Source organism: Pieris rapae, chromosome 23, assembly GCF_905147795.1.
Source record: "Pieris rapae chromosome 23, ilPieRapa1.1, whole genome shotgun sequence".
NCBI classification, from domain to species: Eukaryota; Metazoa; Arthropoda; class Insecta; order Lepidoptera; family Pieridae; genus Pieris; species Pieris rapae.
The window spans coordinates 3,992,730-4,016,069 of NC_059531.1; the positions used below are offsets into that span (position 1 = coordinate 3,992,730).

The 23,340-nt window shown below is 33.7% G+C and overlaps 1 protein-coding gene across 6 annotated transcripts in view; it reads left to right on the forward strand.

Moving 5' to 3' along the window:
• The window catches only part of LOC110991488 (neurobeachin), a 413,995-nt gene that overhangs the window by 224,503 nt on the left and 166,152 nt on the right, over positions 1-23,340 (forward strand). For 3 of the 6 annotated variants that reach the window (XM_045633387.1, XM_045633388.1, XM_045633389.1), the window contains exons 6-19: positions 1,395-1,516; positions 2,299-2,424; positions 3,925-4,045; positions 5,051-5,197; positions 5,501-5,770; positions 10,049-10,189; positions 10,331-10,473; positions 14,235-14,448; positions 16,501-16,723; positions 19,503-19,732; positions 19,805-19,908; positions 20,285-20,475; positions 21,011-21,327; positions 21,407-22,847. In XM_045633387.1, coding sequence (XP_045489343.1) covers positions 1,395-1,516; positions 2,299-2,424; positions 3,925-4,045; positions 5,051-5,197; positions 5,501-5,770; positions 10,049-10,189; positions 10,331-10,473; positions 14,235-14,448; positions 16,501-16,723; positions 19,503-19,732; positions 19,805-19,908; positions 20,285-20,475; positions 21,011-21,327; positions 21,407-22,847 — 3,790 coding nt within the window. Of the gene's footprint in view, positions 1-1,394; positions 1,517-2,298; positions 2,425-3,924; positions 4,046-5,050; positions 5,198-5,500; positions 5,771-5,948; positions 6,057-10,048; positions 10,190-10,330; positions 10,474-14,234; positions 14,449-16,500; positions 16,724-19,502; positions 19,733-19,804; positions 19,909-20,284; positions 20,476-21,010; positions 21,328-21,406; positions 22,848-23,340 lie in introns of all 6 variants that reach the window. The other 3 variants (XM_045633390.1, XM_045633391.1, XM_045633392.1) reach the window with 2 other exon arrangements.

Below are 23,340 nucleotides of genomic sequence, written 5' to 3' on the forward strand. Positions count from 1 at the left end.
GTGATTACGCCAACAGTAATTATTTATTTGTTTACAAATTACTCACACATTTGTCTATGCTTGAAAACGAAATGCATTTTGTTTTATTATAAACGTATTTATGGATTGAAGGATTACTACAAAAAATGAATACGTTTATTTTTGAGAGCTTTGATAAATTGTAGAAAATTTGCTTACTTAATACTTGAACGGTCCCAATTAGAGCTGTATCAAATATTTTTTTCATAATACTGAAAACAGCTTTTTGTAGTTTTTAAGCTTTTGCATAGATTTTATCGCGGGCTTTGAGCGCGGTGACCGAATCAAGAAATTCCGTAACGAAAATACCTAACACGCATACTGCGTATTCATATCTCTCTGACGAGATCGGTGACATAGCTTAAGTGTGGCCAGTGCAGCCGGTATGCGTTAGAGTGAGACGGACTATATAGGCGTGTTAGTCTGAGTCTGGTAGTGGTAGAATGAATAAAAGAAAAAAAATACTGCATAAATAAATAATCATTATAATTGCATTAATTGCTATGCAATAGCTTTACCGCGGCAATCCCCAAGTGCCACACGTTTTATTCTTACTATTTTTGGGGCAATTCAATTCATATTCAATACAATACATCAAAGCCCCTTTTTTAAATATGAAATATATACAAGCTCCTTTAAAAACCAAGAATTACGATACTTATGAGCAAGGCTAGCACCAATCCTGGTGTCATAAAGTCTCATCTTTTATTTGTGTGACTGCGAAACTTGGAAAGAAAGAATAGAATTTCTTCATTTAAAATTAATTAAAGGTTCAAAGACTAAAGATTTTTATAAGTTTTACGTAATTCAAAACAATTCCTTACACGAACGCTATCGATGTTTCGTATCAATAAAATCTACATACGTTCCCCCTTCCAAAGATCCGTCTAAAGATCCCAAATACATTTAGCCTTGTACGGTTAAATCAGACAAGAACGTGATCTGAATAACATTGTATGTTTGAAATTCTTACTAGTATGTTATGTATTTTTAGTTCCGTGTTCAATATATCTAACAATATACAAAAAGTGCCATTCAAAAGATTTTTTCTTTTTGATTCGGAAACCAAACAGAAACATCCTTATAATAAAAACAAAGTCAAAAATAAAACATAAAACAAACACACCAGATGCATCCACAATAGGTTACACTTATACAAATATACATATACAATATAAATATACAAGTACTAAATAAATATACAGACTATACGGTATGATCACAAAGTAGATACACAAATCTGAGGTCCTGAAACTTTAACTCTTGTAGCACCAAAACCACGGAAATATTGTGTGCACAGTTAAAATGTACTAACCAAGATTTTAATTTCGATTTCTCTTCATTTTTTCTCTTTATTAATTTCTCTTTAATTTCAGGCGGTAGTACTGCCCCCACTGGCGAGGTGGCCATACGAAAATGGATTCACATTTACAACATGGTTTCGACTGGACCCCATCAACTCGGTCAATATTGAACGGGAGAAGCCATACTTGTATTGGTAAATATTTTAAGATCTATTTGATGTCTATGACATAAAAGTGAACAATATATAATCAGCAAGTAACCAGCTGGTTTATCTTTTGTCGTAGTAAAGTACATAAATCAGAGAGTTAATTGAATCTCTAGACAGCTAAGAGCTTGGAAATTCCATGTTTTATTCTATTGTAAATGTTTACGTTTAGAACGTTTAGGAAACTCGTTAAACGTTTCGGTCACGCACGGAACTTTAGCGACTTGATTGAATATCGATATTTAATTAATTGTCTGGAGATGCAATTAACTCTCTGATTGAACTACTTTACTGCGACATATATAAAAATCTTTGTGCATGTATTTGTAATTAAACTCCTAAACGGCTGGACTGATTTTGATGAAGATTTACATTGTTTCTTATGTGTGTGTACATGACAACAATAATTGTCGGATATGCTAGTATTATATAATATAAATAATAAACCCCTTTAATGACAACAATTCCAACCGCTATCAATTTGCATTCAAAGACATCTGGGATACTTTTTTAAACATACAAAAGTTGTCAAGTTTTACATGTCTTGACTAGGATTAACTAAAAATTATTTTAATTTAATACCACTAGCGCCATCTATGTCCCAGTCAACTTTTCAGCCCTACTGATATGTGATGATTATTGAAGATCCTATGACAATCTCTCTCTCTTCCGTCGGTAGCTTATGTGATGTGATCAAAAAGGAAACATTTGTCGCGGACCATCTGCGTCCAAATTTTTCCAGCTTTTCTAAACTCTATTATTTTTTTCAGCTTCAAGACGAGTAAAGGAGTGGGCTACACTGCACACTTTGTCGGCAACTGTCTTGTTCTAACGTCTATGAAGGTTCGAGGGAAAGGCTTCCAACATTGCGTCAAATACGAATTCCAACCAAGACGGTAAGAGATGCTTTTGCGTTATATTCACTAAGAATTCAAATTAAAGGTTGGTTTTTGCAGAAGGTATTTGAATAATTCTGCTGCTAATATGATTAAGGGACGTTAATGTTAAATATCTAATCTTAATATATATAAATCTCCTGTCATGATGTACCGAACCAATACCAATAAAATTTGCACACCATGTACAGTCTACTCCAACTTAAGAGATAGGAAAGGTAAGATCTTTAATTATAGTTGCAATTTTATTTTATTGCAAATTATCTGTTTATTATTTTATACAATTCTAACAGATGGCGCCGTGTTAAAAGTACCAACGTTTCACATAAGCTATCTTTCACATAATATAACAAAAACCTTAGCCACAGCAACGCTTGGCCGAGTCTGCTAGTAAAAGAATAAAATTATAATAATTCCAATTATAAGTACATAAAAATTGTTAATTGCGATGTCACAAATGTTATAGCTAATTTTCTTAGCGTCTCCTAAACTTATTATTGATTTATTTTCTTAAAAAATCGATCGTTAAGCATGAACGAAGTGTTTCTGAAGGTTGAGAATCGCGTGCAACACTTGGAATATTTTACATAAAAAATAAGTGAAAAGAAACAGATGGTGTTTACAAATGCTTGAATAATTCCTAATGCAAAAACCACTGTGAATTCTTAAAGACACTTTCTATTTTTAAAAATTCAGCGTGCAGATGAGGAAAATTACGGGAAGAAATTCTCTTTGTTACATTTTAATTCTTTTCGAATTGTAAATGTTTCGACGTTATACATGATTTAGAATTAGGCAAGCTATTAAAAGGGGGAACGCTGCCAGTATATATTTAAGTTATTACATTTTAAGGTTAGAATTATTGATTAGATGATATTATCATGTCTATTTTAACAATTGTATTACATTTGGAATTTGTTTCGAGATAATATTACATCTGTATTTTGGTTGTACGTGAATAAAGTCTAACGAAACTATACAATATAATATAATACAGTGGTTTCTCGATATATGACATTTTGCTTTGAGATGAGAGCTAGTTTTGAGATACACTGGGCGGATAGTGAATTTGTGGGGCTCTGTGCTACAACGGGAAATTCCCCAAAAAGACGCCCACACGAAAAAGGACATTGACGGGGAATTCTGATTGGATGATTTAAAATTTCAGATAAACATTAAAAAAAAGGATTTTGTGTTTTTATGAAATCACGGCAAAAGTGAAACTTTTTTCAACATTATAAACATTTAACTAAACTTCTAGAGATTCAATTAACTCTCTGATTTAACTACTTTTTTGCGAAATATATATTTAGTTTTATTTAAATTTGTGTGATTTAAACCTTTCTACCTCCAACCATTTTGTATAGCGTTTCCATTTGTTGACGCTTTGAATGGCGACAAACCTGGGTTTTGAGACCAGCATTTTACAGCGACCTGCACTACGCTAAACCAGCAGGGAGCCTCATCTTAACTACCTTAAAATAATTATTTTTGTTCCAGATGGTATGCCATAGCGGTAGTGTATATCTACAATAGGTGGACGAAGAGCGAGATAAAGTGTTTGGTGAATGGGCAGCTAGCATCCAGCACAGAGATGGCCTGGTTCGTCTCGACCAACGATGTGAGTTTATTATTAAATTTCCCAATGAGCAATAGGGTTTTTCAGTGTCCTATTTAATCAGTTCGAGTAAGATTTTCGTTGGTTAATTCACAGTCTGTATATTGATTTCCTTGGTCAAAAAAGAGAACAGGGCTCGCGAGTGCGTGGCCGGCATTTTAGGAATTGGTATGATGCCCTTATCTTAAAAAACCCTTAATCGATTTGATTCCACGCACGGACGTCGAAGTTGATGGATGGAATAAGGAATCTCGCGCTTAACCACTTGGCGCTCCCTGATAAAGCAGAAACATGTAAACACAAAAATGTGTGCGATAAAGAGACAACAGAAAGAGTGCATTAAATAAATTTGAAACTGAAATAACTTGTCTTTGAATTTCTCCTCAAGAACCAGGCGCACATGAGTCGCAAGAAAGTTTTCCTAATATATTTAGTTATCTGCGGGCGTGCACCCCATTCGAATCGTCACGTGCTCGCCCCTTGCGTCGTTACGAACAATTTATTACTCTAATTCCATGCAAATTATTATATTATTTGCTCGAATATATAATTTTAACTTTGGATGAAGTCCCAAACTAACTTCACAAAGGGAACTGTCAACTCTTCACATTTTCCTTAGATTGTGTGTACAAATCAAAATATACATACTCCTTGTAATATTTCAAAATAATTTATATATAAAATTGTTTTCTGATTTATGTACCAAGTCCCAAGTATTTTCGTAGAATCTTAAAGTATTATTTCATTAACATGCATGTGGTTAGCGCTGAAATGCAAAACTTAGACGTGAGCATATTTTAGCGAATGCACATTCAAGTTTGTCTAGGTTGTCTAAAACGAAAATGAATATTCATAGACACTTTTAGTACAATATGAAATTTTAGTCTGGAATGGTATTTCAAACGCGTGTGCGCATAATGATGACGCAGATGACTCGATATTAAATATTAAAAGATGGAACTCAATCTTTTAATATTTAATATCATTTGTGTAAAAATTATTTTACAGCCATTCGACAAATGCTACATCGGCGCGACAGCTGAACTGGATGAAGAACGCGTCTTCTGCGGTCAGATGGCAGCTATCTATCTATTTGGGGAGGCTTTAACTACACACCAGATCTGTGCCATGCACCGTTTAGGCCCCGGATATAAGGTATACTTTTAGATCCGATACCAGGACCTCAAAAATCTTAGAGGTGTATTACGGTGCATATTACCGGAATGGATAACCGGTAGTCATCATAAATTTCTCTTAAGCAAGTATTATTTGTCTGTTTTTCCGATCAATCGTTTTTAAAAGGATACAATAGAATATTTGTCAGTATAGTCGACATATTAGGAAAAAAATAAAATTTTAAGAATAGTTACTTAGAAAACCTTATGTTTAATTTATCGTTCGAGATTTTTTATTAATGTAGCAATTACGACCTCTTTGTTTCCTGCATCACATGGATAGAGTCAATTTCGATTCGACAACGAATGCAACATCAGTTTACCGGAGAACCATAAACGGGTGAGCGATGCCGCTCCAGCGCTTGCTGCTATCCCGGAAACCCCAGATCCTATAGAACCCGTATCTCCTACCCCTGAAGATACCGGGAGCGCAGAAGCTTGCGTAGTTGTTAAGGAGGACGCGACGCCGCGCGGGCGTCGAATGGCTGGCGAAGCGCGAGATGTCGCAGCGACGCATGCTTCCCTGCTCGTAGATATTGAAGCATGCAAGCGTGTAAGCATGGCGCGCGTTTTAATTTGTGTTTTCGTGGCTTGCTTCACTAGCTTAAGATTACAATACAGGCAGTGGTATCAATTAAAACAGATACGAATATTGTAATCTAAAGCAGGCTTTATCCACAGCATTGTTTGTTAACACATGTATGAGAGTTTTTACGAGTTGTGTGTGTCAGGGTCAGTTCCGATTCGACACGGAAAATCCGGTGGCGCTTCCTTCCTCTGAGGTCCGCGTTGATCGCTTTGGTGAGCTCGTACACGATCCAACGCAGAACATTCATGATGTAAGCCGATTGAGTTTATAGTAAGGGAACGTTTATAACTCCGATAATAATATGGGATCCTGGTACAATACTTACGCATGATACTTCTTCGGGATAATTCTAACTGGTCTTAATTTTCTAATATCTTTTCAGTGCTGAACTCCTAGTACGTAGACTGATTTTGAATACGGCTTTGGGAGCACATAACCTCGATATACAAATAAATAAATATATATTAATTAGTTTTATTATATTCGTAATTGTAGATATATATATACATACATGTATAGAGTACGTTTTTACATTTTATTAAATTTCGAATAAATAAACTGCGCATGGCTTACATTAAATTTCTTGTATTCTCAGTTTATATTTAATTTGTAACAAGAGCCGAGTCAACACAACGTAAATTGATGAGATGATAAGATAAACATAATAAATGAAAGGAAAATAACGTAAAAACGCTTTAGGCTCGATTGAGCGTTGAATACACTTATTTAAATTTATTACAGTCACTTTAAATACTTTACGTAAATACGGCGATTATGGGCTGAGAAAATAATATATTTGTGACCATAAAAATATGATGTATCTATTTCACGGGATACCTACGAATAATTCTGACAAGTTTTTAAATTATGGACCTGATTAAAAATTTAACATATTAATAATAATAATTTATATACAAAAATATGATAGTGATACAATCTACAGTTCGCATATACTGCCACATATAATTAATAATAACAACGCGTGCAAATTCTTCTTAAAAGTAGTTTTACATAGGTACATTATGAGTCATGTCATTAAAGTATGTTTTATTTATTATTTGTAATAATATAGATTAATTATCATGTTACATGCAAATAATAATTAATAGAATAAATAGATTTTAACAAGAGTGGTACATCCAGTCGATTTTAAAAACGACTTTTTCCTATACAATTCCAGAATAAATGGCGAAGCCAATTTTTCTCCATGTCTACAATAACAACCAGACAGTTCTTGACTGTATGTATACATGTATATTATCGTATCCTTGATAATACGCAATTTATGTGCTATACGGATAAAGAGCTCAAAGTTGAAACGATCCATTTTTTTAATTAATCGGATTTGTGTCTTTCAAAATGACATTTCATTTGGTGATTTGTTTTTCAAAAGCTCAGAATGAAATACCCCGTTTTTACGTCAAAACGATTTCTTGACCTTAATCGGCTTAGGCCCGAAATGAATAATTAGTCTTCAATCTCGGATAGAAAACAATCTAAGATCAGACCGTGACAGTCGATCGATCTCCTATCTGCATCCCAATAACCTAACCCTAACAAGAATATCCATTTTTGGCGACGGATAGAAAGCAATCTCTTCGCTCTTTACACTCATATTTGACAATCAATATAAACCAAATAAAGTAAATAAAACCGTACACATAATTTTAAAACATACATGTCTATGTTTAAAACATATCAAACAGCTTTTGTACTTTTTTAAAAACTGGTATAAGCTAAAATCTTAGGATATTGGCACTGTTGAACTGTCATTTTCATACATAGATCTATCCACATACAGCGATCCGACCTGCCATTGATAGCTTGTATCAATAGGTGGCTATTACAATCCTTAGATGGGTATTGGACCCACTTTTATCAATATTTGGATTATTATTATTTATTTATTTATTTATTATTATTATTATTATTATTATTTTTATCTTTGTTAAATTGATATATTTCTTCACAAACAACGGGAATTAATTTATATTCTTATATAAACGCTCATAGGAAAAAATACATGCTCACTCCTCTTAAAAGTCTGTTCTGAGTGACGTCTGTTTTCTTCTTTTCTAAGTGTCTTGTATTTATGTTGCCACATACATCAAATCATATAGAAAATACTACACCATATAGTATGTACATTTTAGTGCGTATCTATGATACGCTACAAAGGTATATATATCAGATGGTCAAAAATGGATTGAGATAGGTTATTGGGTTTGGCATAACTTAATGAGACGTTTATTGATTTATTTAGAATAGCTAAGCTCGGTACACTGATACATTGACACAAGAAAAATAAAATAGAGTTTTTAATGGCCAAACATAATACACACGAAGAGGTAATAAAAAAACTTAACAAAACATTTTAATTGTAATAATCGATTTTTAGATTTGAGTGGAGCAACTATGGATATCCAGACCCAACTTGTTTATCAAAATGCTCAATGGAATAGAATTATGAGGACTATGCTGTGAAAATACCTAATCCACGCCGCTAAAGAAATATGTAGCATACTATAAAAATAATAAATTTGCATTTTCCAATTATATCTCATGATTTACGCAGCACCGTAAAATTTATTCATTAAATATTAAATTCGCGATTCGTCTGCGCCGACTTCCGGTGGATGTCATTAAATTCCCCTGATTGAATTTTAAAAATTAATTAGGACAGTTACGGAAATCAAGCTCTAACTTCTGCGACCCTAGTCCCTGGATTCTTCTTTATTATTAAATACGTTAATTTTTTTCCATCTTTATAAAAGCTTAAAAGTACAATTAGTTAGTTAGTTAATAGTTATTTATTTATTAACACTTCGTTGCATTACATAAAAGGTAAAAAAAGAAATATATTAAACATAATTTAATGAAAAGCAACTGGCGGCCTCATCGCTCTAGAGCGATTTCTTCCAGACAAAGTATGAGTAAAGGAAAAAACCTCTGTGAGTATAAGGTAGGCAAGAAGTGCAAAAATACATATAACGAATACTAAAAATAGGAAAAAAAACATACTTAACAGAAACAAAAAGAAATAAAAATAAACTCAACTGATATAATATAATTCATAAAAAACAAAAACAAAAAGTAAACAGTGCACATGAATCATGATAATCTAATTCAAGATCGGTCTCACGTCAGTTAGACTTAGTTATTTCTTCTTTTCCTGATTTATTTTTAGGAATAAACCCAATTTTTTTCGGTTTTCCGAGCAACTCATTACGAAACTTTGCACTTTAAACTTTCTAAATTTACCGTAAGAAATACCGCGCACCTGCGTACAAAATTACGTTGACAGTTTATTTTTATGACACAAGCCGCGGAAATTAAGTTAACTCAAATGCCAATATGTCTCCCGTGATGACGTCACACCTCCGATTGGTAAGTTTTTATACTGATCAACGTTAGCAGACACCAGGTCTTCAGGCCGGCCGGCTGTGGTACGCCTGACCAATGATCCTCACATATTAACACAAGTCTCTTGTTATTGTCTCCCGTATGCATATACAGGAGACTGGTATGCGTATACAGCTTCTCAGAACGTAATTTTAGTCAAGTGTGTTGATCTTTCAATGTTTTTTTAATTTCTTTATAATCAACAGTAAGGTTTATTATGAATGTTTTAATTGATATCTACTTTGTGGTGATGGTGACTCAAATCTGTGATTTATGTTTAAGTCATATTTGTATTTTTATTAATGCCTTGTATGAGTAATGCTTGGTGAATGCTATTTTTGGAATTGTTTCGTTGCTTTTTATAGCCGATAAGGGTATAGTTATTTATGTTCTGTCCCTTTTTTCCTTTCCAAGTAAACGTGACGGAACGTAATTAATTGTGATTTGTTTAATGGTAATTTTTACAAATACCGAGATTAGTAATTTTACTATCTATATTTAATAGAATGTTTAATTATTTATTAGCTTTGTTGATTATTAATTATATTTTATTGTCTCTAGATAGATTCTGATTTTTATTAACCTGCGGCCGTACTCTGTAACTTCTGTGATAGTGCTGATCAAAATCTATTGAATTCCAGACCGGAGTCACACACACACACACACACGCGTTACAGAGTACCGGAGCTGATAAAGTAGCACAAGACTAACTAACTAGTATTAAAAAAATAATGTACTAGGGACTAACAGCTCACTAGGAGGTTTAAAAATATAAGTCAACATTCCAAACACAATATTATGTTCTTCAAGAATATTTATTAATTTTGATTATATATTCAGGTACTATACGACGGCAAATTGTCATCGGCCATAGTTTTTATGTATAACCCGGTGGCAACTGATGGACAGCTGTGCCTACAGTCGGCGCCCAAAGGGAATGTGTCGTACTTTGTGCATACGCCGCACGCCCTAATGTTACAGGTATGCAAACTCTTGTGTTGTCATGTTACTCTGGTACATATTGTATTAATGATATGGGATGTATTTTACAAAAAACTGGATTGATTTATTTTTTAAGGAATAATTTTATAACTAAATTGACATAATATGTATATATTTCAGGAAGTAAAAGCTGTGGTGACACATTCAATACACAGCGCCCTAAACTCCATAGGAGGCGTTCAAGTTCTATTTCCATTGTTCGCTCAGTTGGACCTGCCTCACGACGCGCCCGCAAATGATCCTAAAAGAGACCCCATGTTGTGGTATGTTGTCCTGGTACTTTAAAATTAATATGTAAGGGTTAAAACGGTTATATAACTCGGAACTACTTTAAATTAATTTTATATTATCATTGATTCAATCATCTCCGGTTGACCTAGAAAATGATTTTATCCTATTTTTAGAGAGAGAAATCTATTGTTATTTTATCTATCTTTTGTGGTCCATTTTTCATTATTAGTAAGGGCTTCTTTAGAAATTTAAATTGAACTACAAAACGATTTCACTATACGCATTCTTCTATTCTTTACTTGAACCGCGGCATGTTTAATTTATAAATCTTAAAAATCTGGTTACATTCATACTATATATCAGTAAAATGAGGTTGTATAGTAATAAAATTCTCATGTTTTCTTTTCTTTAAATAAAATGTTTTTGGGTTAAAAAAAAAACATTTGTGCAATTCACACATGGTAGAAGTGAAACCTTCAAAAACAAATATAAATTAATCATTTTCCACTATCTAAATGTGTGTGTTCTTTAAAAACAGTATATTTTAATTATACATTTTAATTTATAAGTTTAATATAAATCTTTAATTTGACAAAAACTAAAACAACGAAAGTTTGAAATTCGATCAAAAAAAAAGCGGCAGTAAAGAGAGGCTGTATAATGCCTCCTATCTCATTTTCTCCCACGTTAAATCATATGATGAATTGATGTTTCTGTCTCTCTTTACCGCTGCATCCGGTTTGAAATCACGACGATTCGAAAGAAGTTTATCTATCTCATTTTCTCCCACGTTAAATCATATGAATTAATGTTTCTGTCTCTTTTTACTGTCGCTTTTCCGTTGCATCCGGTTTGAAATCACGATTCTAAAGAAGTTTCACTTCAAAATGTACGATTTTTTTGCAAGAGAGTTTAAATATATCACTTAAATGCGTTGCTATTTATTAACATCATATATATCCCATGTAACACATGTACATATATGCTCTGGAGTATTTATATACTCAAACTACCTCTAACTTTGAAGATATGGGCGTTTGGTCCATTCATTAATATTCAAAGTAGCTTCAAAGTTTCCCGGCGAAATGCACTTTCGATGTCGATCACTAATCACAGGAGTTAGTGCGGCATATCGAGTCTGCCGGCTTATAAGTAACTCCTCCCAACTTCTAATTGCCTGTTCCTCGGGTACTCAGTTTTGACGGCTTGTTTAACTAAACACTTATGAGCTGACAGCCGTTTAAGTTTTGCATATTTGGATTGAACTTGAACCTTAATTTAGTGCTTAAAGCTTTTAACGGTCATGGGTTCAGTACCGATTTAACAGATAGATTTTTAAGGGCAAAAATATTTCCTCCAATAGCGGGGTTTCCCAATTGTCGAAATAATGTTTTTAAAATGGCTTCTAACATTTATTTTTCATGTATTGTATAGTATATTTTCTAATTTATTTTTTCAGTAGTTGCCTGGAAGAAATCGCTCGAAAGCGATAAGGCCGCCAGTTGCCCTCCTTTTTTTATAGAACAGGGAGCAAACGGGCAGGAGGCTCACCTGATGATAAGTGATACCGCCGCCCATGGACACTCTCGATGCCAGAGGACTCGCGAGTGCGATGCCGGAGTTTTAAGAATTAAATCCTTATTTAATTTAATTATGTCAATTGTATTAGGTTTCTGCAACGTGTGCTGAAATAGCCTACGGATTTAAAATGATAGCATTTTTGTGCAAAGTATAAATATATGTATATATATATATAGAAAAAATAAACTGTTTAGAGGTAGGCATGACGGGTTACATATATGTAGATTGCTGTAGTGTCTATAAACACGAAATATTCGAGATAACTGCGTAACCAAACAACTTCATACATACATAATACATATTATGTTAATACGCAGTGTCGTTAACACTGAACCAACTTCAAACGAGCCCTTTATATCATAACCAACAGAGAACAAACAGTAATTATATTTAAAGTCGGATAGATAATATTAAGTTCGAATAGCGTACAATTCATTTAATACATCCCATATTCAGAGAGCTAAGAATCTTAACTCTGAGTGCACTGGGGGATTTATTTCTTTGTCAAAGAAAACGTCGCAAAAAAGTGTCGTGACTCCAGACGCCATTTTACGACGATCATTTGCGCTAAAAGTTAAAAATATATCTTGAAATATCATACAGAAGAATAAGATCCGGGATTAGAAAAATATACCCTCTTCTGTTATTTAGATGAAACAACTTTTTATAAGCTGATTTCAATATTATGAACTTGTAAAAACAACCTCTGCCATCATAAGACTGCTGCAATTAATAGTAATTAATTAATTGACAACTAATTTACTTTTAATTTTTACTTTCTCATGTTAGTTACATGTAGTAAGTTAAAACCGTCAATATTTTATATTATATACCTCACTGTAGTAGACACCCATCTCTATGATTGCTATACTTACCTGCAGCCAGGTGAGAAAAGGTAAATAAATGTAGATTATTTCCCTCACATGTTAATTAAAAAATCTAAGTACAACAATAAACGGCGTAACATGAGAAAGTAAAAATTAAAAATAAATTAGTTGTTAATTAATTAATTACTATTAATTGCAGAAGTCTTATGATTGCAGAAGTTGTTTTTATAAGTTCATAATATTTAAATCAGCTTATAAAAAATTGTTTCATCTAAAAAATATATGTGGGTATATTTTTCTAATCCCGGATCTTAGACTAAGGTACATCAATGAAAAATGTTCAAAATACTTAACATTTTTCACGTAGTTAAAACCAATGAACTATGTGGTGCGATTCTCATTGGTTAGGTTCGAATCCCGTTTGACAGAACATAAATAAGAAAATATAAGTAAACATGATCTAAATCTTAAAATTGCGTGCGTACAAAGTAGGTACACATGTCAGAAATGAAACTTCTTTGTAAATTAATAATAATAAGCCTTTATTATACCACATGATATTTACATAAATGAAATTAAATAGATATAAATACAATTTTAATTAAGATGTGGCCCCTGTCCGGGAGAAGGCCTTCTTCTTCTCTTGCCGCTACCCACCCTCTCGATCGTGTCAGCCCATCGCTCTATTGGTCTTCCTTTGTTTCTTGTTCCTTTTGGACCAGTCCATTCGGTTACTGCTTTAGACCATCTGTCATCTGTATAACACGCTACATGGCCTGTCCATCTCCATTTAAGTTTTAGGGCATATGTAAATGTACAAAAAAGTGAGTTCACGTGTCAGAAGTGAAACTTCTTTGTAAATTAATTATTACTTAGTAAGCCCCAATAGATGATCATGTACCAGTATATGATTACTCTATGTATTTGTATATAATGATGATATAAATACATAAAAATCGGCGTTTGCTGCACCAGACGTTATGCGACAGAATTGCCATATAATCTAATATGTAATTACTAAAAAATACATCAACCAATAACTTGTATTTTTTCTCGATTTCCCTTACTCTTAATCTTTCTCACGATAGCTCTCTCTCACCTATCGCTCCATGGCACTTTGAATGATGCAACATTCCCTCTATCTCACTCTCACACTCATTTTAGTCAGACAAAACAATATCAATCCTGCGGAAGTATATAATTCGCCATTTTGTAGCGGCGGCCATCTTGGATTATACCGTATTTGATTAAATTTTCATCAGAACTAAATGTTTGTACTGAATTTCTGATCAATACGTCAACAGAAACAACAGAAAATCATATTTCAATGACTAGATTTTACCGAAAAAAATCTAGATGACACAAATAATGTTCTCTCATTTCAGTTCCAAACTGCTAGGATTCGTCTGCTCGTTGGTAGAGTCATGCAGTACAGTACAACAGCATATGCTGCAATGTCGTGGGTTCCTGGTAATATCGCATATGCTGCAACGCTGCGGCCGGGACCATCTCACACCAGACACGCTGGCGTCTTTCCTTCATCTCACCAAACATCTTGTTACTTGCTGCTCGCCAAACTCGGATCTGTTGCTAAAACAGGTACTTAAAACAAACAAACATATATTTAAATTAAAAAAAAAAAATACTATAAAAAAATTATAATTCCCTTAAGTGTAAACATTTTTTATTCTTAAAGAAACCACTGGCATTCTGTCTGTCATTCGTCAACTATAAGCCAATAAAGAAATACTTTTTCTGTATAAAGTTTAAAAAAAAATATGAATATAAAATTAACATATAACGTTTATTTCTAACGAAACACATACAAAATAATAATAAAATATATATTTTTTTTAATAATGGTATTTTAAGTGTGTGTGTTGTGGTTGTAACTGGTCCTGGCTTAGCATACTGCTGTGGAGCAAACGTTTGCTCTGGTAATTCTGCCAGAGGCCACCACAATGTAATAATAATGATAGTAGACAAATTTTTTTGTAAAAATTAATAGTAGTATATAGTAAAAAATCTAGTGTTTACAACCACTCCTCTGGAACGGCTGGACCGATTTTAATATTTTCGATGTATGTTTCGTCGTCTGGGTTGTAAACTATTTAATATGGGGCTCTTTATAATTAAAAAAAAATCATTAAATAATAAAAATTCATTATAATGTGATAATACTATGTGCCTTTGTATCTGTTATATCCGCGTAAATTGTTATTTTTTTATCTTCAATCCTAGTAATGAATAATAGTTTTTTTTTATAATAATCACATAAACATTACGTCTTAATATTATTATCAATTATGAAAGAAGATAATACAATAAATGATAAAGCAGAAGGCAGGAACAGAACTGTAATAATTTAAAGAATAGTTTAATTGAAAATAAACTGTCAAAGTACGTGTGACATTTGTCAAATTTATTGTTAACACAAATTTAAAATAAGAATGCAACTGACACAACGGCCATTTTAAAGTTATTAAGTCCAGCGGATCTTATCAAAATATATGAACAGCCAATCGACATTTAAATGTTAAAACACTTTATGGTTATGAAAAGAAACACGCAAGAAAATACTCTTTTTTCATTCGCACTGCTTTTGAGGCTTAATTGATAACATTTCAGAGTGCAAATATTTTAATTTTAAAGAAATAATCTGTTTGAATGTCTATTTTAATAAGATTTAATTACTGAACATGGGACAAGGGACCATGTTTGGGAAGAATAATCAAGCCGCGCCTCTTGTTACAGAATTTTATTAAAAAAATGATAAACTTGAATTTGAAGCAGTTTTAGACTGAAATGTTGTCAATTGTCAATTTTTTTATTTTATGGCCCTAATTTACATAATATTTGACATTTTGATATATTTTGCAATTATTTAAGGTAAGTTATGAATTTTTATTTTCTTTTTAAATTAAAGGCGATTTATCGAATCAAAAACGATTTTAAAAATAAAATTATGTATGTATATCGACAATCAAGAAAAGAGCGTACCAATTTTTAATTTGGCACTTGCGAGACATACCCATGGGCGGCATATCACGTAACAACTGATGAGCTTCATATGAAATCCATGGATTAGTGGTTAAAGTTACCTGGTCGTGGGTTCAATTTCATTGAAATAACTCTCTCTCTCTCTGTATAATAAATTCTCCAACATACATACATATCTGTTTAGACGTGTCGTTTGATAAATCGCCTTAGAATGTGCTTTTTTCGATGACATGGTTGTAAGTGCATGCACCTCTTGCTTTAAACCCTTCGACGCGACGCAGTCATACCCATTACACAGCTTTGTATTATGACACATATACAAGATAATTCCAACAAATATATTTTTCACACTTAAATGCACTATAATATACTTGTGGCACATTTTCGATTTAAGATGAAAAACATGGGATGGGTTGATTTTTTTTTTGATGCATAAATAGATAGATAGATTATATAATTTCTTTGTAATGAATGTATTAATTAAAAAAAACAATATATATAACAATTAAAAAGTACCAGGATAGTAGAAGCGAACAAGTAATGTTAAATACAATTTTCATTTACCAAGCAAGAGGGCGTGCGCTAACAACCATGGAACAGTGTAAAACTATGCTAATTCAGTCTTTTTGCCAATCGTTCCTGACATGGCAGCTTCTGGACCACATACTCTTCAATCCGGCACTATGGATCCACACGCCAGCGGCAGTGCAAGCCCGTCTTTACTGCTACTTAGCGACGGATTTCCTGGCTGATGCTCACATATATGGTAGTGTGCGACGTGTCAGCACGGTCCTGCAAACTGTGCACACACTTAAGTACTATTATTGGGTGGTCAACCCACGCACAAAGAGTGGAATCACGCCTAAAGGCATTGGTGAGTATCTTACGCCTGATAAATAAAAAAAGTGCGTGCGTACTAAGTACACATGTCAGAATACCTAGTCTTGCCATAAATACTGAAACAAAGAAATATATTTTTTTTTCTGTTGCAAATAACATTTATTACTTTTACAGTGTGTTAGTTTAATACATAAATAAAAAACAATTTATAATATAAAAAGCTTATTTGAAGTGGTCTCTATTGGGTGCGATACAGTCCTTAAAACGTTGAGGCCAGTTATCGATAGAAGCACGCACTCTTTCCATGGGAAAAATCTTCACTGCCAATCGTACGGATTGTCTTAGGGCCTCCAAATTATTTTGCCGTTTAGAGCAAGCCATACTTTCTAAAACTGACCATAAATCATAATCTAGCGGATTAAGATCGGGACTAGACGACGGCAAGTCTTCAGCGCTGATGAAGTCCGAAACGTTCATTTTCAACCAAGACTGCGTAGACCGAGCTTTATGACCCGTTGCTTAGTCTTGTTGGAAGGACCATTCTTTGTTATTGAAAATGGTGTTATTAAATGGCTTCACTACCTTCTCAAGGATGGTATCTTGATACACTTGTGTCGAAGTTTTGATACCTTTTTCACAAAAGTATGACTCAGTCACTCCTTCATAGCTAATACCCCACTAAACCATCACTGAAGTCGGATAGTTCCCACGTTGCACACTGGCGACTTATTGGGAAGCTTCCTTAGAGCTTTGAGCACAAATACAGTCATTTTGTTTGTTAAAATGTTGCTCGATTGTAAAAAAAATCTCATCCGTAAACAAAATTTTTCTGTGACCACTCTTTGCGTACCGCTTCAGTAATTTTTTCGATTTATCACCCTATTCTTTTTTAAATTATCATTTAAGAAATGACCAGAACGTCTCTTATAGGCTACAAGTCCTAAGTCATCTTTTAAAAAACGCAACATGGTTCTAGGTGCTATCTTTGTCTCCCGAGATAAAATCTTTTGCTTTCGGACAGGATTTCTTCGAATTCTTTCCCTTACTGCTTTGACCACCTTTTTCTTAAGAAGACTACGTGGAAGGCCAGATATTTTTCTGTCACAAATAGAGGAGATCTCATTGTACCTATTAATAGCCCAGTACTCAAATATTTTACAAATACCAAGCGTATGGAGAGTTTTAAAATGTGCATTTAGCTTTATACCTACTTTGGTAATGCAATCACAGCGATTCGGTTCTCTTCATCACCCCACTGCATTTTAATATAGCAAAATATTATACAAAGTATTGGCGCCAAAATGAGAAAACTTAATGGACAATCATATAAAAATAACAGATTCCAAATTAAAATGTAATATTTTGTTTATTTTTAATTGTATCAGTATTTATGCCCAGACTAAGTAGAGACTTCTTTTTAAATTATATATTTATAAAGCCCCGTATATCTTTATACTGTTTCAACGCTGTATACCCGCTAATGATAATCTTAATATATATATTTCTTGTGTGCGTGTGTATGTGACTGAACTCCTCCTAAACGACTGGACCAATTTTGATGAAATTTTTTGTGTGTTCGTGGAGATTCGAGAATGGTTTAGATTCACAATTTTGTCCGCTGGACAATGTTTTTTTTAATTAATTAGTAGTTGTTGATTTTGGAATGTTTTACATTGGATCCGACAGACGGCGCAACCATCGCACTGTCAAATTTTAAATAATATTCGAATTTTAATTTTAGTCTGTCCCGACAGTTAGCGCTGCGATCAAATTAAAAAAAAGTTTTGTTATCATTGTGTTATTGTACACCATGTGCTGGATCGTTAGATATTGTCATAACATTTGAATAGTAATTTTCATGTCCAGAAAAAAAATGGTCCAGAATGTTTTAGCTTTATAAAAAAAGTTTGAAATTTTCAAATTAAAGACGTATAGACAGGACAACATCTGTCGGATCCGCTAGTAAAATTAAAAAAACATATGTGCAATTCACACTTGATAGAAGTGAAACCTTCAAAAACAAAGTTTTTACAATTAATCATATTTCAATTAATCATGCTTCATTAACTTAATGTATTATTGTAATTGTAATGTATCTATTCATTAAAAACAGTATATGTTAATGATAAATTTTAATTTATAGGTTTGATTTACCTATAAATTAAAATTTATCAATTTGACAAAAACGAAAGTTTGAAATTCGATTAAATGAAAAAGCGGCAGTAAAATAGGCTGTAAAAATGCCTCCTATCTCATTTTCTCCCACGTTAAATCTTATGAATATATGTTTCTGTCTCTCTTTACGTTCGTTTCACTTTTTCCGTGGCATCCGGTTTGAAATCATATCGATTCTTCTTTAGTTTCACTTCAATAAGAAATATGCGTTTACTGTACAAGACGTTATGCGACAGAATGTCCATCTAAAGTTCTAGTATGTACCTACTAGATTCCTCTATACATCAACCATTAGCGTCTATTTTTTCTCGATCTCGCAAATACAGTCGAAATAACTTACATCACCGCATACACGAATTCAAGTCCGACCACTCACCACAAGTAGCACCCGTTCACGAGTATGACGAATAGCCCACAGGACCCTCTTATGAGTTAATAATAATAATAATAGCCTTTATTCAAATTCATTTTACATTACATATTTTATATACCTTTAAACAAATTTCTATTTCAATGCAATTCTGGTGCATCTTTGTGCCCTTTTTTGGCAAAGGCCTCCTCCAGATCCTGCCATTCCTCTCTGCACTGTGCCACTATTAGTACTCTTATGAATTATCTAATACTAAAACCATTTTCAGATGCTCCACGACCAGCTCACAAAGACATCCTAACGATAAGAGCATACATCCTATTATTTCTCAAACAATTGATAATGATCGGAAACGGTGTTAAGGAAGACGAACTTCAATCGATATTAAATTATCTCACCACGATGCATGAGGATGAGAACCTTCATGATGTGCTGCAAATGCTGATCTCTTTGATGTCAGAACACCCCAGTTCTATGGTACCAGCGTTTGATGCCAAGGTACGTATGCCCAAAGACCCATGGTAGCATACAAACCATGTGCATTACTGACACTTTCCTTTGGTATTTCAGGGAGGGGTGCGCACGATATTCAAACTACTGGCCTCGGAGAGTCAATTAATTAGACTCCAAGCGCTTAAGTTACTTGGATTTTTCCTCAGCAGAAGTACCCATAAGTAAGTGATTCCGGCTTGTTAGTTTGCCGCTGTTGGTTGTTGGGCCATATAGAATTAAAAGCTAGTCATCATGAGATTTGATAACTATTTAATAGAGCTAGTGCAAAAGTATTTGGTATAAATCAGACGATTGAGAAACTAATTCTTAACATATACTATTTACTTCTTAAATCAAGGGTATACGAAGAACTAACCAAAACTTCATCTTTTGAAGCTCGTGACACTCCAAAAGAATTTTATTATTACTTTTTTTTTCTTTTTGTGCAGAGTGATTAGGTGACCAAAATGACCAGCCGTATTCGAAAACTTAATTAGAAGACACACCACAAAGCTCCTATAAATAATTTGGTCAAAGTCTAATTATTTTCTTCCACAGGCGCAAATACGACGTTATGTCCCCCCATAATTTATACACGCTGCTAGCGACAAGATTAGCAGCGAGTGGGGAGCCATTATCTGCCCCAGTTTACAATGCGCTGTACGAACTGTTAACTGAGCATGTCGGTCAACAAATATTGTATACAACTCATCCAGAACCGCAACCGCATTTTCGCCTGGAAAATCCTAGTGAGTATCGTGTTTAGGTATAAGCATATAGGAATTGTTCCTCTATTGTTTATCTTTTAATCTCCGCTGTGATATCGCGTTAATATCAGATCTTTGTGCATTATGCGCTCCTGGTACTAGACCGTTTGTAGAGTTATTTTTAATCTGATATTTTAACTAAGTTAATTATATATATATTTAACTTGATAAACAACAACTAACTTACTTTTAAGTTAAGTAGAAAAAAAGTAATATCTTTGTAATTTGCTACATTTTATTTTATGTTTATGTATGAATAAAGCTTCAATTTTATTAATCTTGAATGTTTTGCCAGTATTTTCCTGTTATTTATTATTTATATCAAGTCATCCACCTTCTTTTTCGGCATATGTTGTCAAGGTGATGCATGATGGGCCCATAGCCATTTTACTATTTTTCTTTTAGTTTAATATTTATATTATAACAAAAAATTATAGGAACCTACTGATACTAACTACTAATTGATAGTTTGTAATCCAATCTTAAGTTAATTAAAATACGCAATTTCACTTTTCAGTGATCCTCAAAGTTGTAGCAACACTGATCCGTCAATCAAAGCAAACAGAACAGCTTCTAGAAGTGAAGAAATTATTCTTATCAGATATGACGCTTCTATGCAGCAATAATAGAGAGAATCGTCGTACTGTGTTACAAATGTCGGTATGGCAGGAATGGCTGATCGCACTAGCGTACATACACCCGAAGAATACGGAAGAACAGAAGATATCTGACATGGTCTACTCGTTGTTTAGAATGCTTCTTCATCACGCAATCAAGCATGAGTATGGTGGATGGAGAGTGTGGGTGGATACGTTGGCTATTGTTCATTCTAAGGTATGTAAAACAATTATATCTGACAATTTAAAATAATTGCATTGCTAAACATCTAAATTACTGAAAAATATATTTATAGGTGTCTTACGAAGAATTCAAGCTCCAATTCGCTCAAATGTATGAACATTATGAGCAACGCAGAGCTGACAACATAACTGACCCGGCCGAACGTCAGCAACGGCCTATTTCAACAATCTCAGGATGGGATCGGCACACAGAACCTCGTCCATCTCGAGTATCTCCAGAGAGGGATGTTAAACAAAATGTATTAAACCATGGCGCCCAAACAGAAATCGGCAAAGGATTGTCTCTTAGAGAAATAGAAACGTGCAATTGTAAATCAAATGATGATAGTCGGACTACAGTAGTGTATAGTGAAGTGTGTAAAGTTCATAGTCCTGCCAAAAATACCCAAGTGCCCGATAACGGTTGTGATAGTGATAAAAATGAATTAGATGAACAGTCGGAGTCAATAGTTCAATCGATTGTAGAGAATGAACAACTCAAAAGTTCCGAATCTGGTATTGTAGCGGAAGATGAGAAAAACGATAAACCCATATCGCGACAGGGAAGCCTCGATTATATACCTGTTAGAGATGTTGGTGAGAATTTGGTTAATGATAACACTGATAAAAGTGAGGGATTACCTTCCAGTTTATCAGTCAGCGAAACAGCTAGCCCTGAGAGAGTTTCTGAAGGGCTTAACCCCGTTAATGAAAGGGAATCAGAACTTTCAGATCGATCGGAATTATATTTAACTCCGAGTGAAGCAACGAGCCCAAAGAAAGTACAAGATAAGACTGATTTACCTGACGACGTTACTGACGATCCCAAGCATGTTGCCATAAACATTGTTAATGATGTACTGACGATTGCATTGGAAACTGTAAGATTAAAAACTGATGACGACACCGATTCCGGCGCTATATCCGGTGGACTCAATTCAGAAGGAAATACGCCAAATGGGCGAGAAGACTTAGAACATGATATAGAAGACATTATTGATCACAAACAAGTTGAAACTATTGCTAGTGAATTAGTTTCGGATATAATCGATGCAGTTGTTAAGAATAATGAAATGCCTGAAGATCCCAAAGAAGACGACATCGGAAGTGAATTAGCAATAGATAACGAATTTATAGTTCCTAATGAAATAGAACACGAAAAAGAAATAGAAAAAGATATAGAAAAAGAAATTGAAAACGACATTGATATAGATGAAGAAAATCTAAAGAACGAACAATCAAATGAACGACCACGATCGATTCTAGAACCGAAACCCGAAATTCCATCAATCTCAACAATTAGTGAGAATATTTCGTTAGCGAATAAAGAACAAGAGATTCAAGAAGATAAATGTGATAATGATAGGGAGAAACGCCGGGTAAGTCTGCCCGGAAGTGAAATAACGCCCGATTTGAGAGGTGAAGGCGTTGCCTCGCAAGGAACAAACACTTCGACATCACCGAAGCGACCCAGGAGTGCCTCGACCAGTACTCAAGTGGACTCAAATCATTTTGGTAAGTGTTTGATACCTCAGCTAGTGCCTTACTTATTTTGGCAATAATCAGTAATAAAAAGACATTTCCTCTGAATTAAACTTCTAACAAGTTTTACGAACACAATACATTTAATATTGCATTGTATAGTATATATATATCACCAACTAGCTTAATTAGCAGTTAAATAAAGAGCCTAGCCTTTTCACTAAAGGGCGACGTTTAACAAGCGACCTGAAAGATATTCAGCCTTACAGTTTGTTACAACATTTAATAAACTGGCTGGTTAATGCTTAGGACATTAGTACGGTAGAATTATTATTTGGCAGAAATAAAAAAGGTGAAACATATGACAAGAAAATATTTCTTTTATTATTAAATTGCTTGAATCAAATTCACATTATTATTGTCACTACACTCTTTCATTGTACTGTTGCTTTTCATGAAACATTGGAAAACAGCATCAAAGTTGTGGTTTGCCGATGCCATATTTACAGTTTGAAGAGAGAAGTAG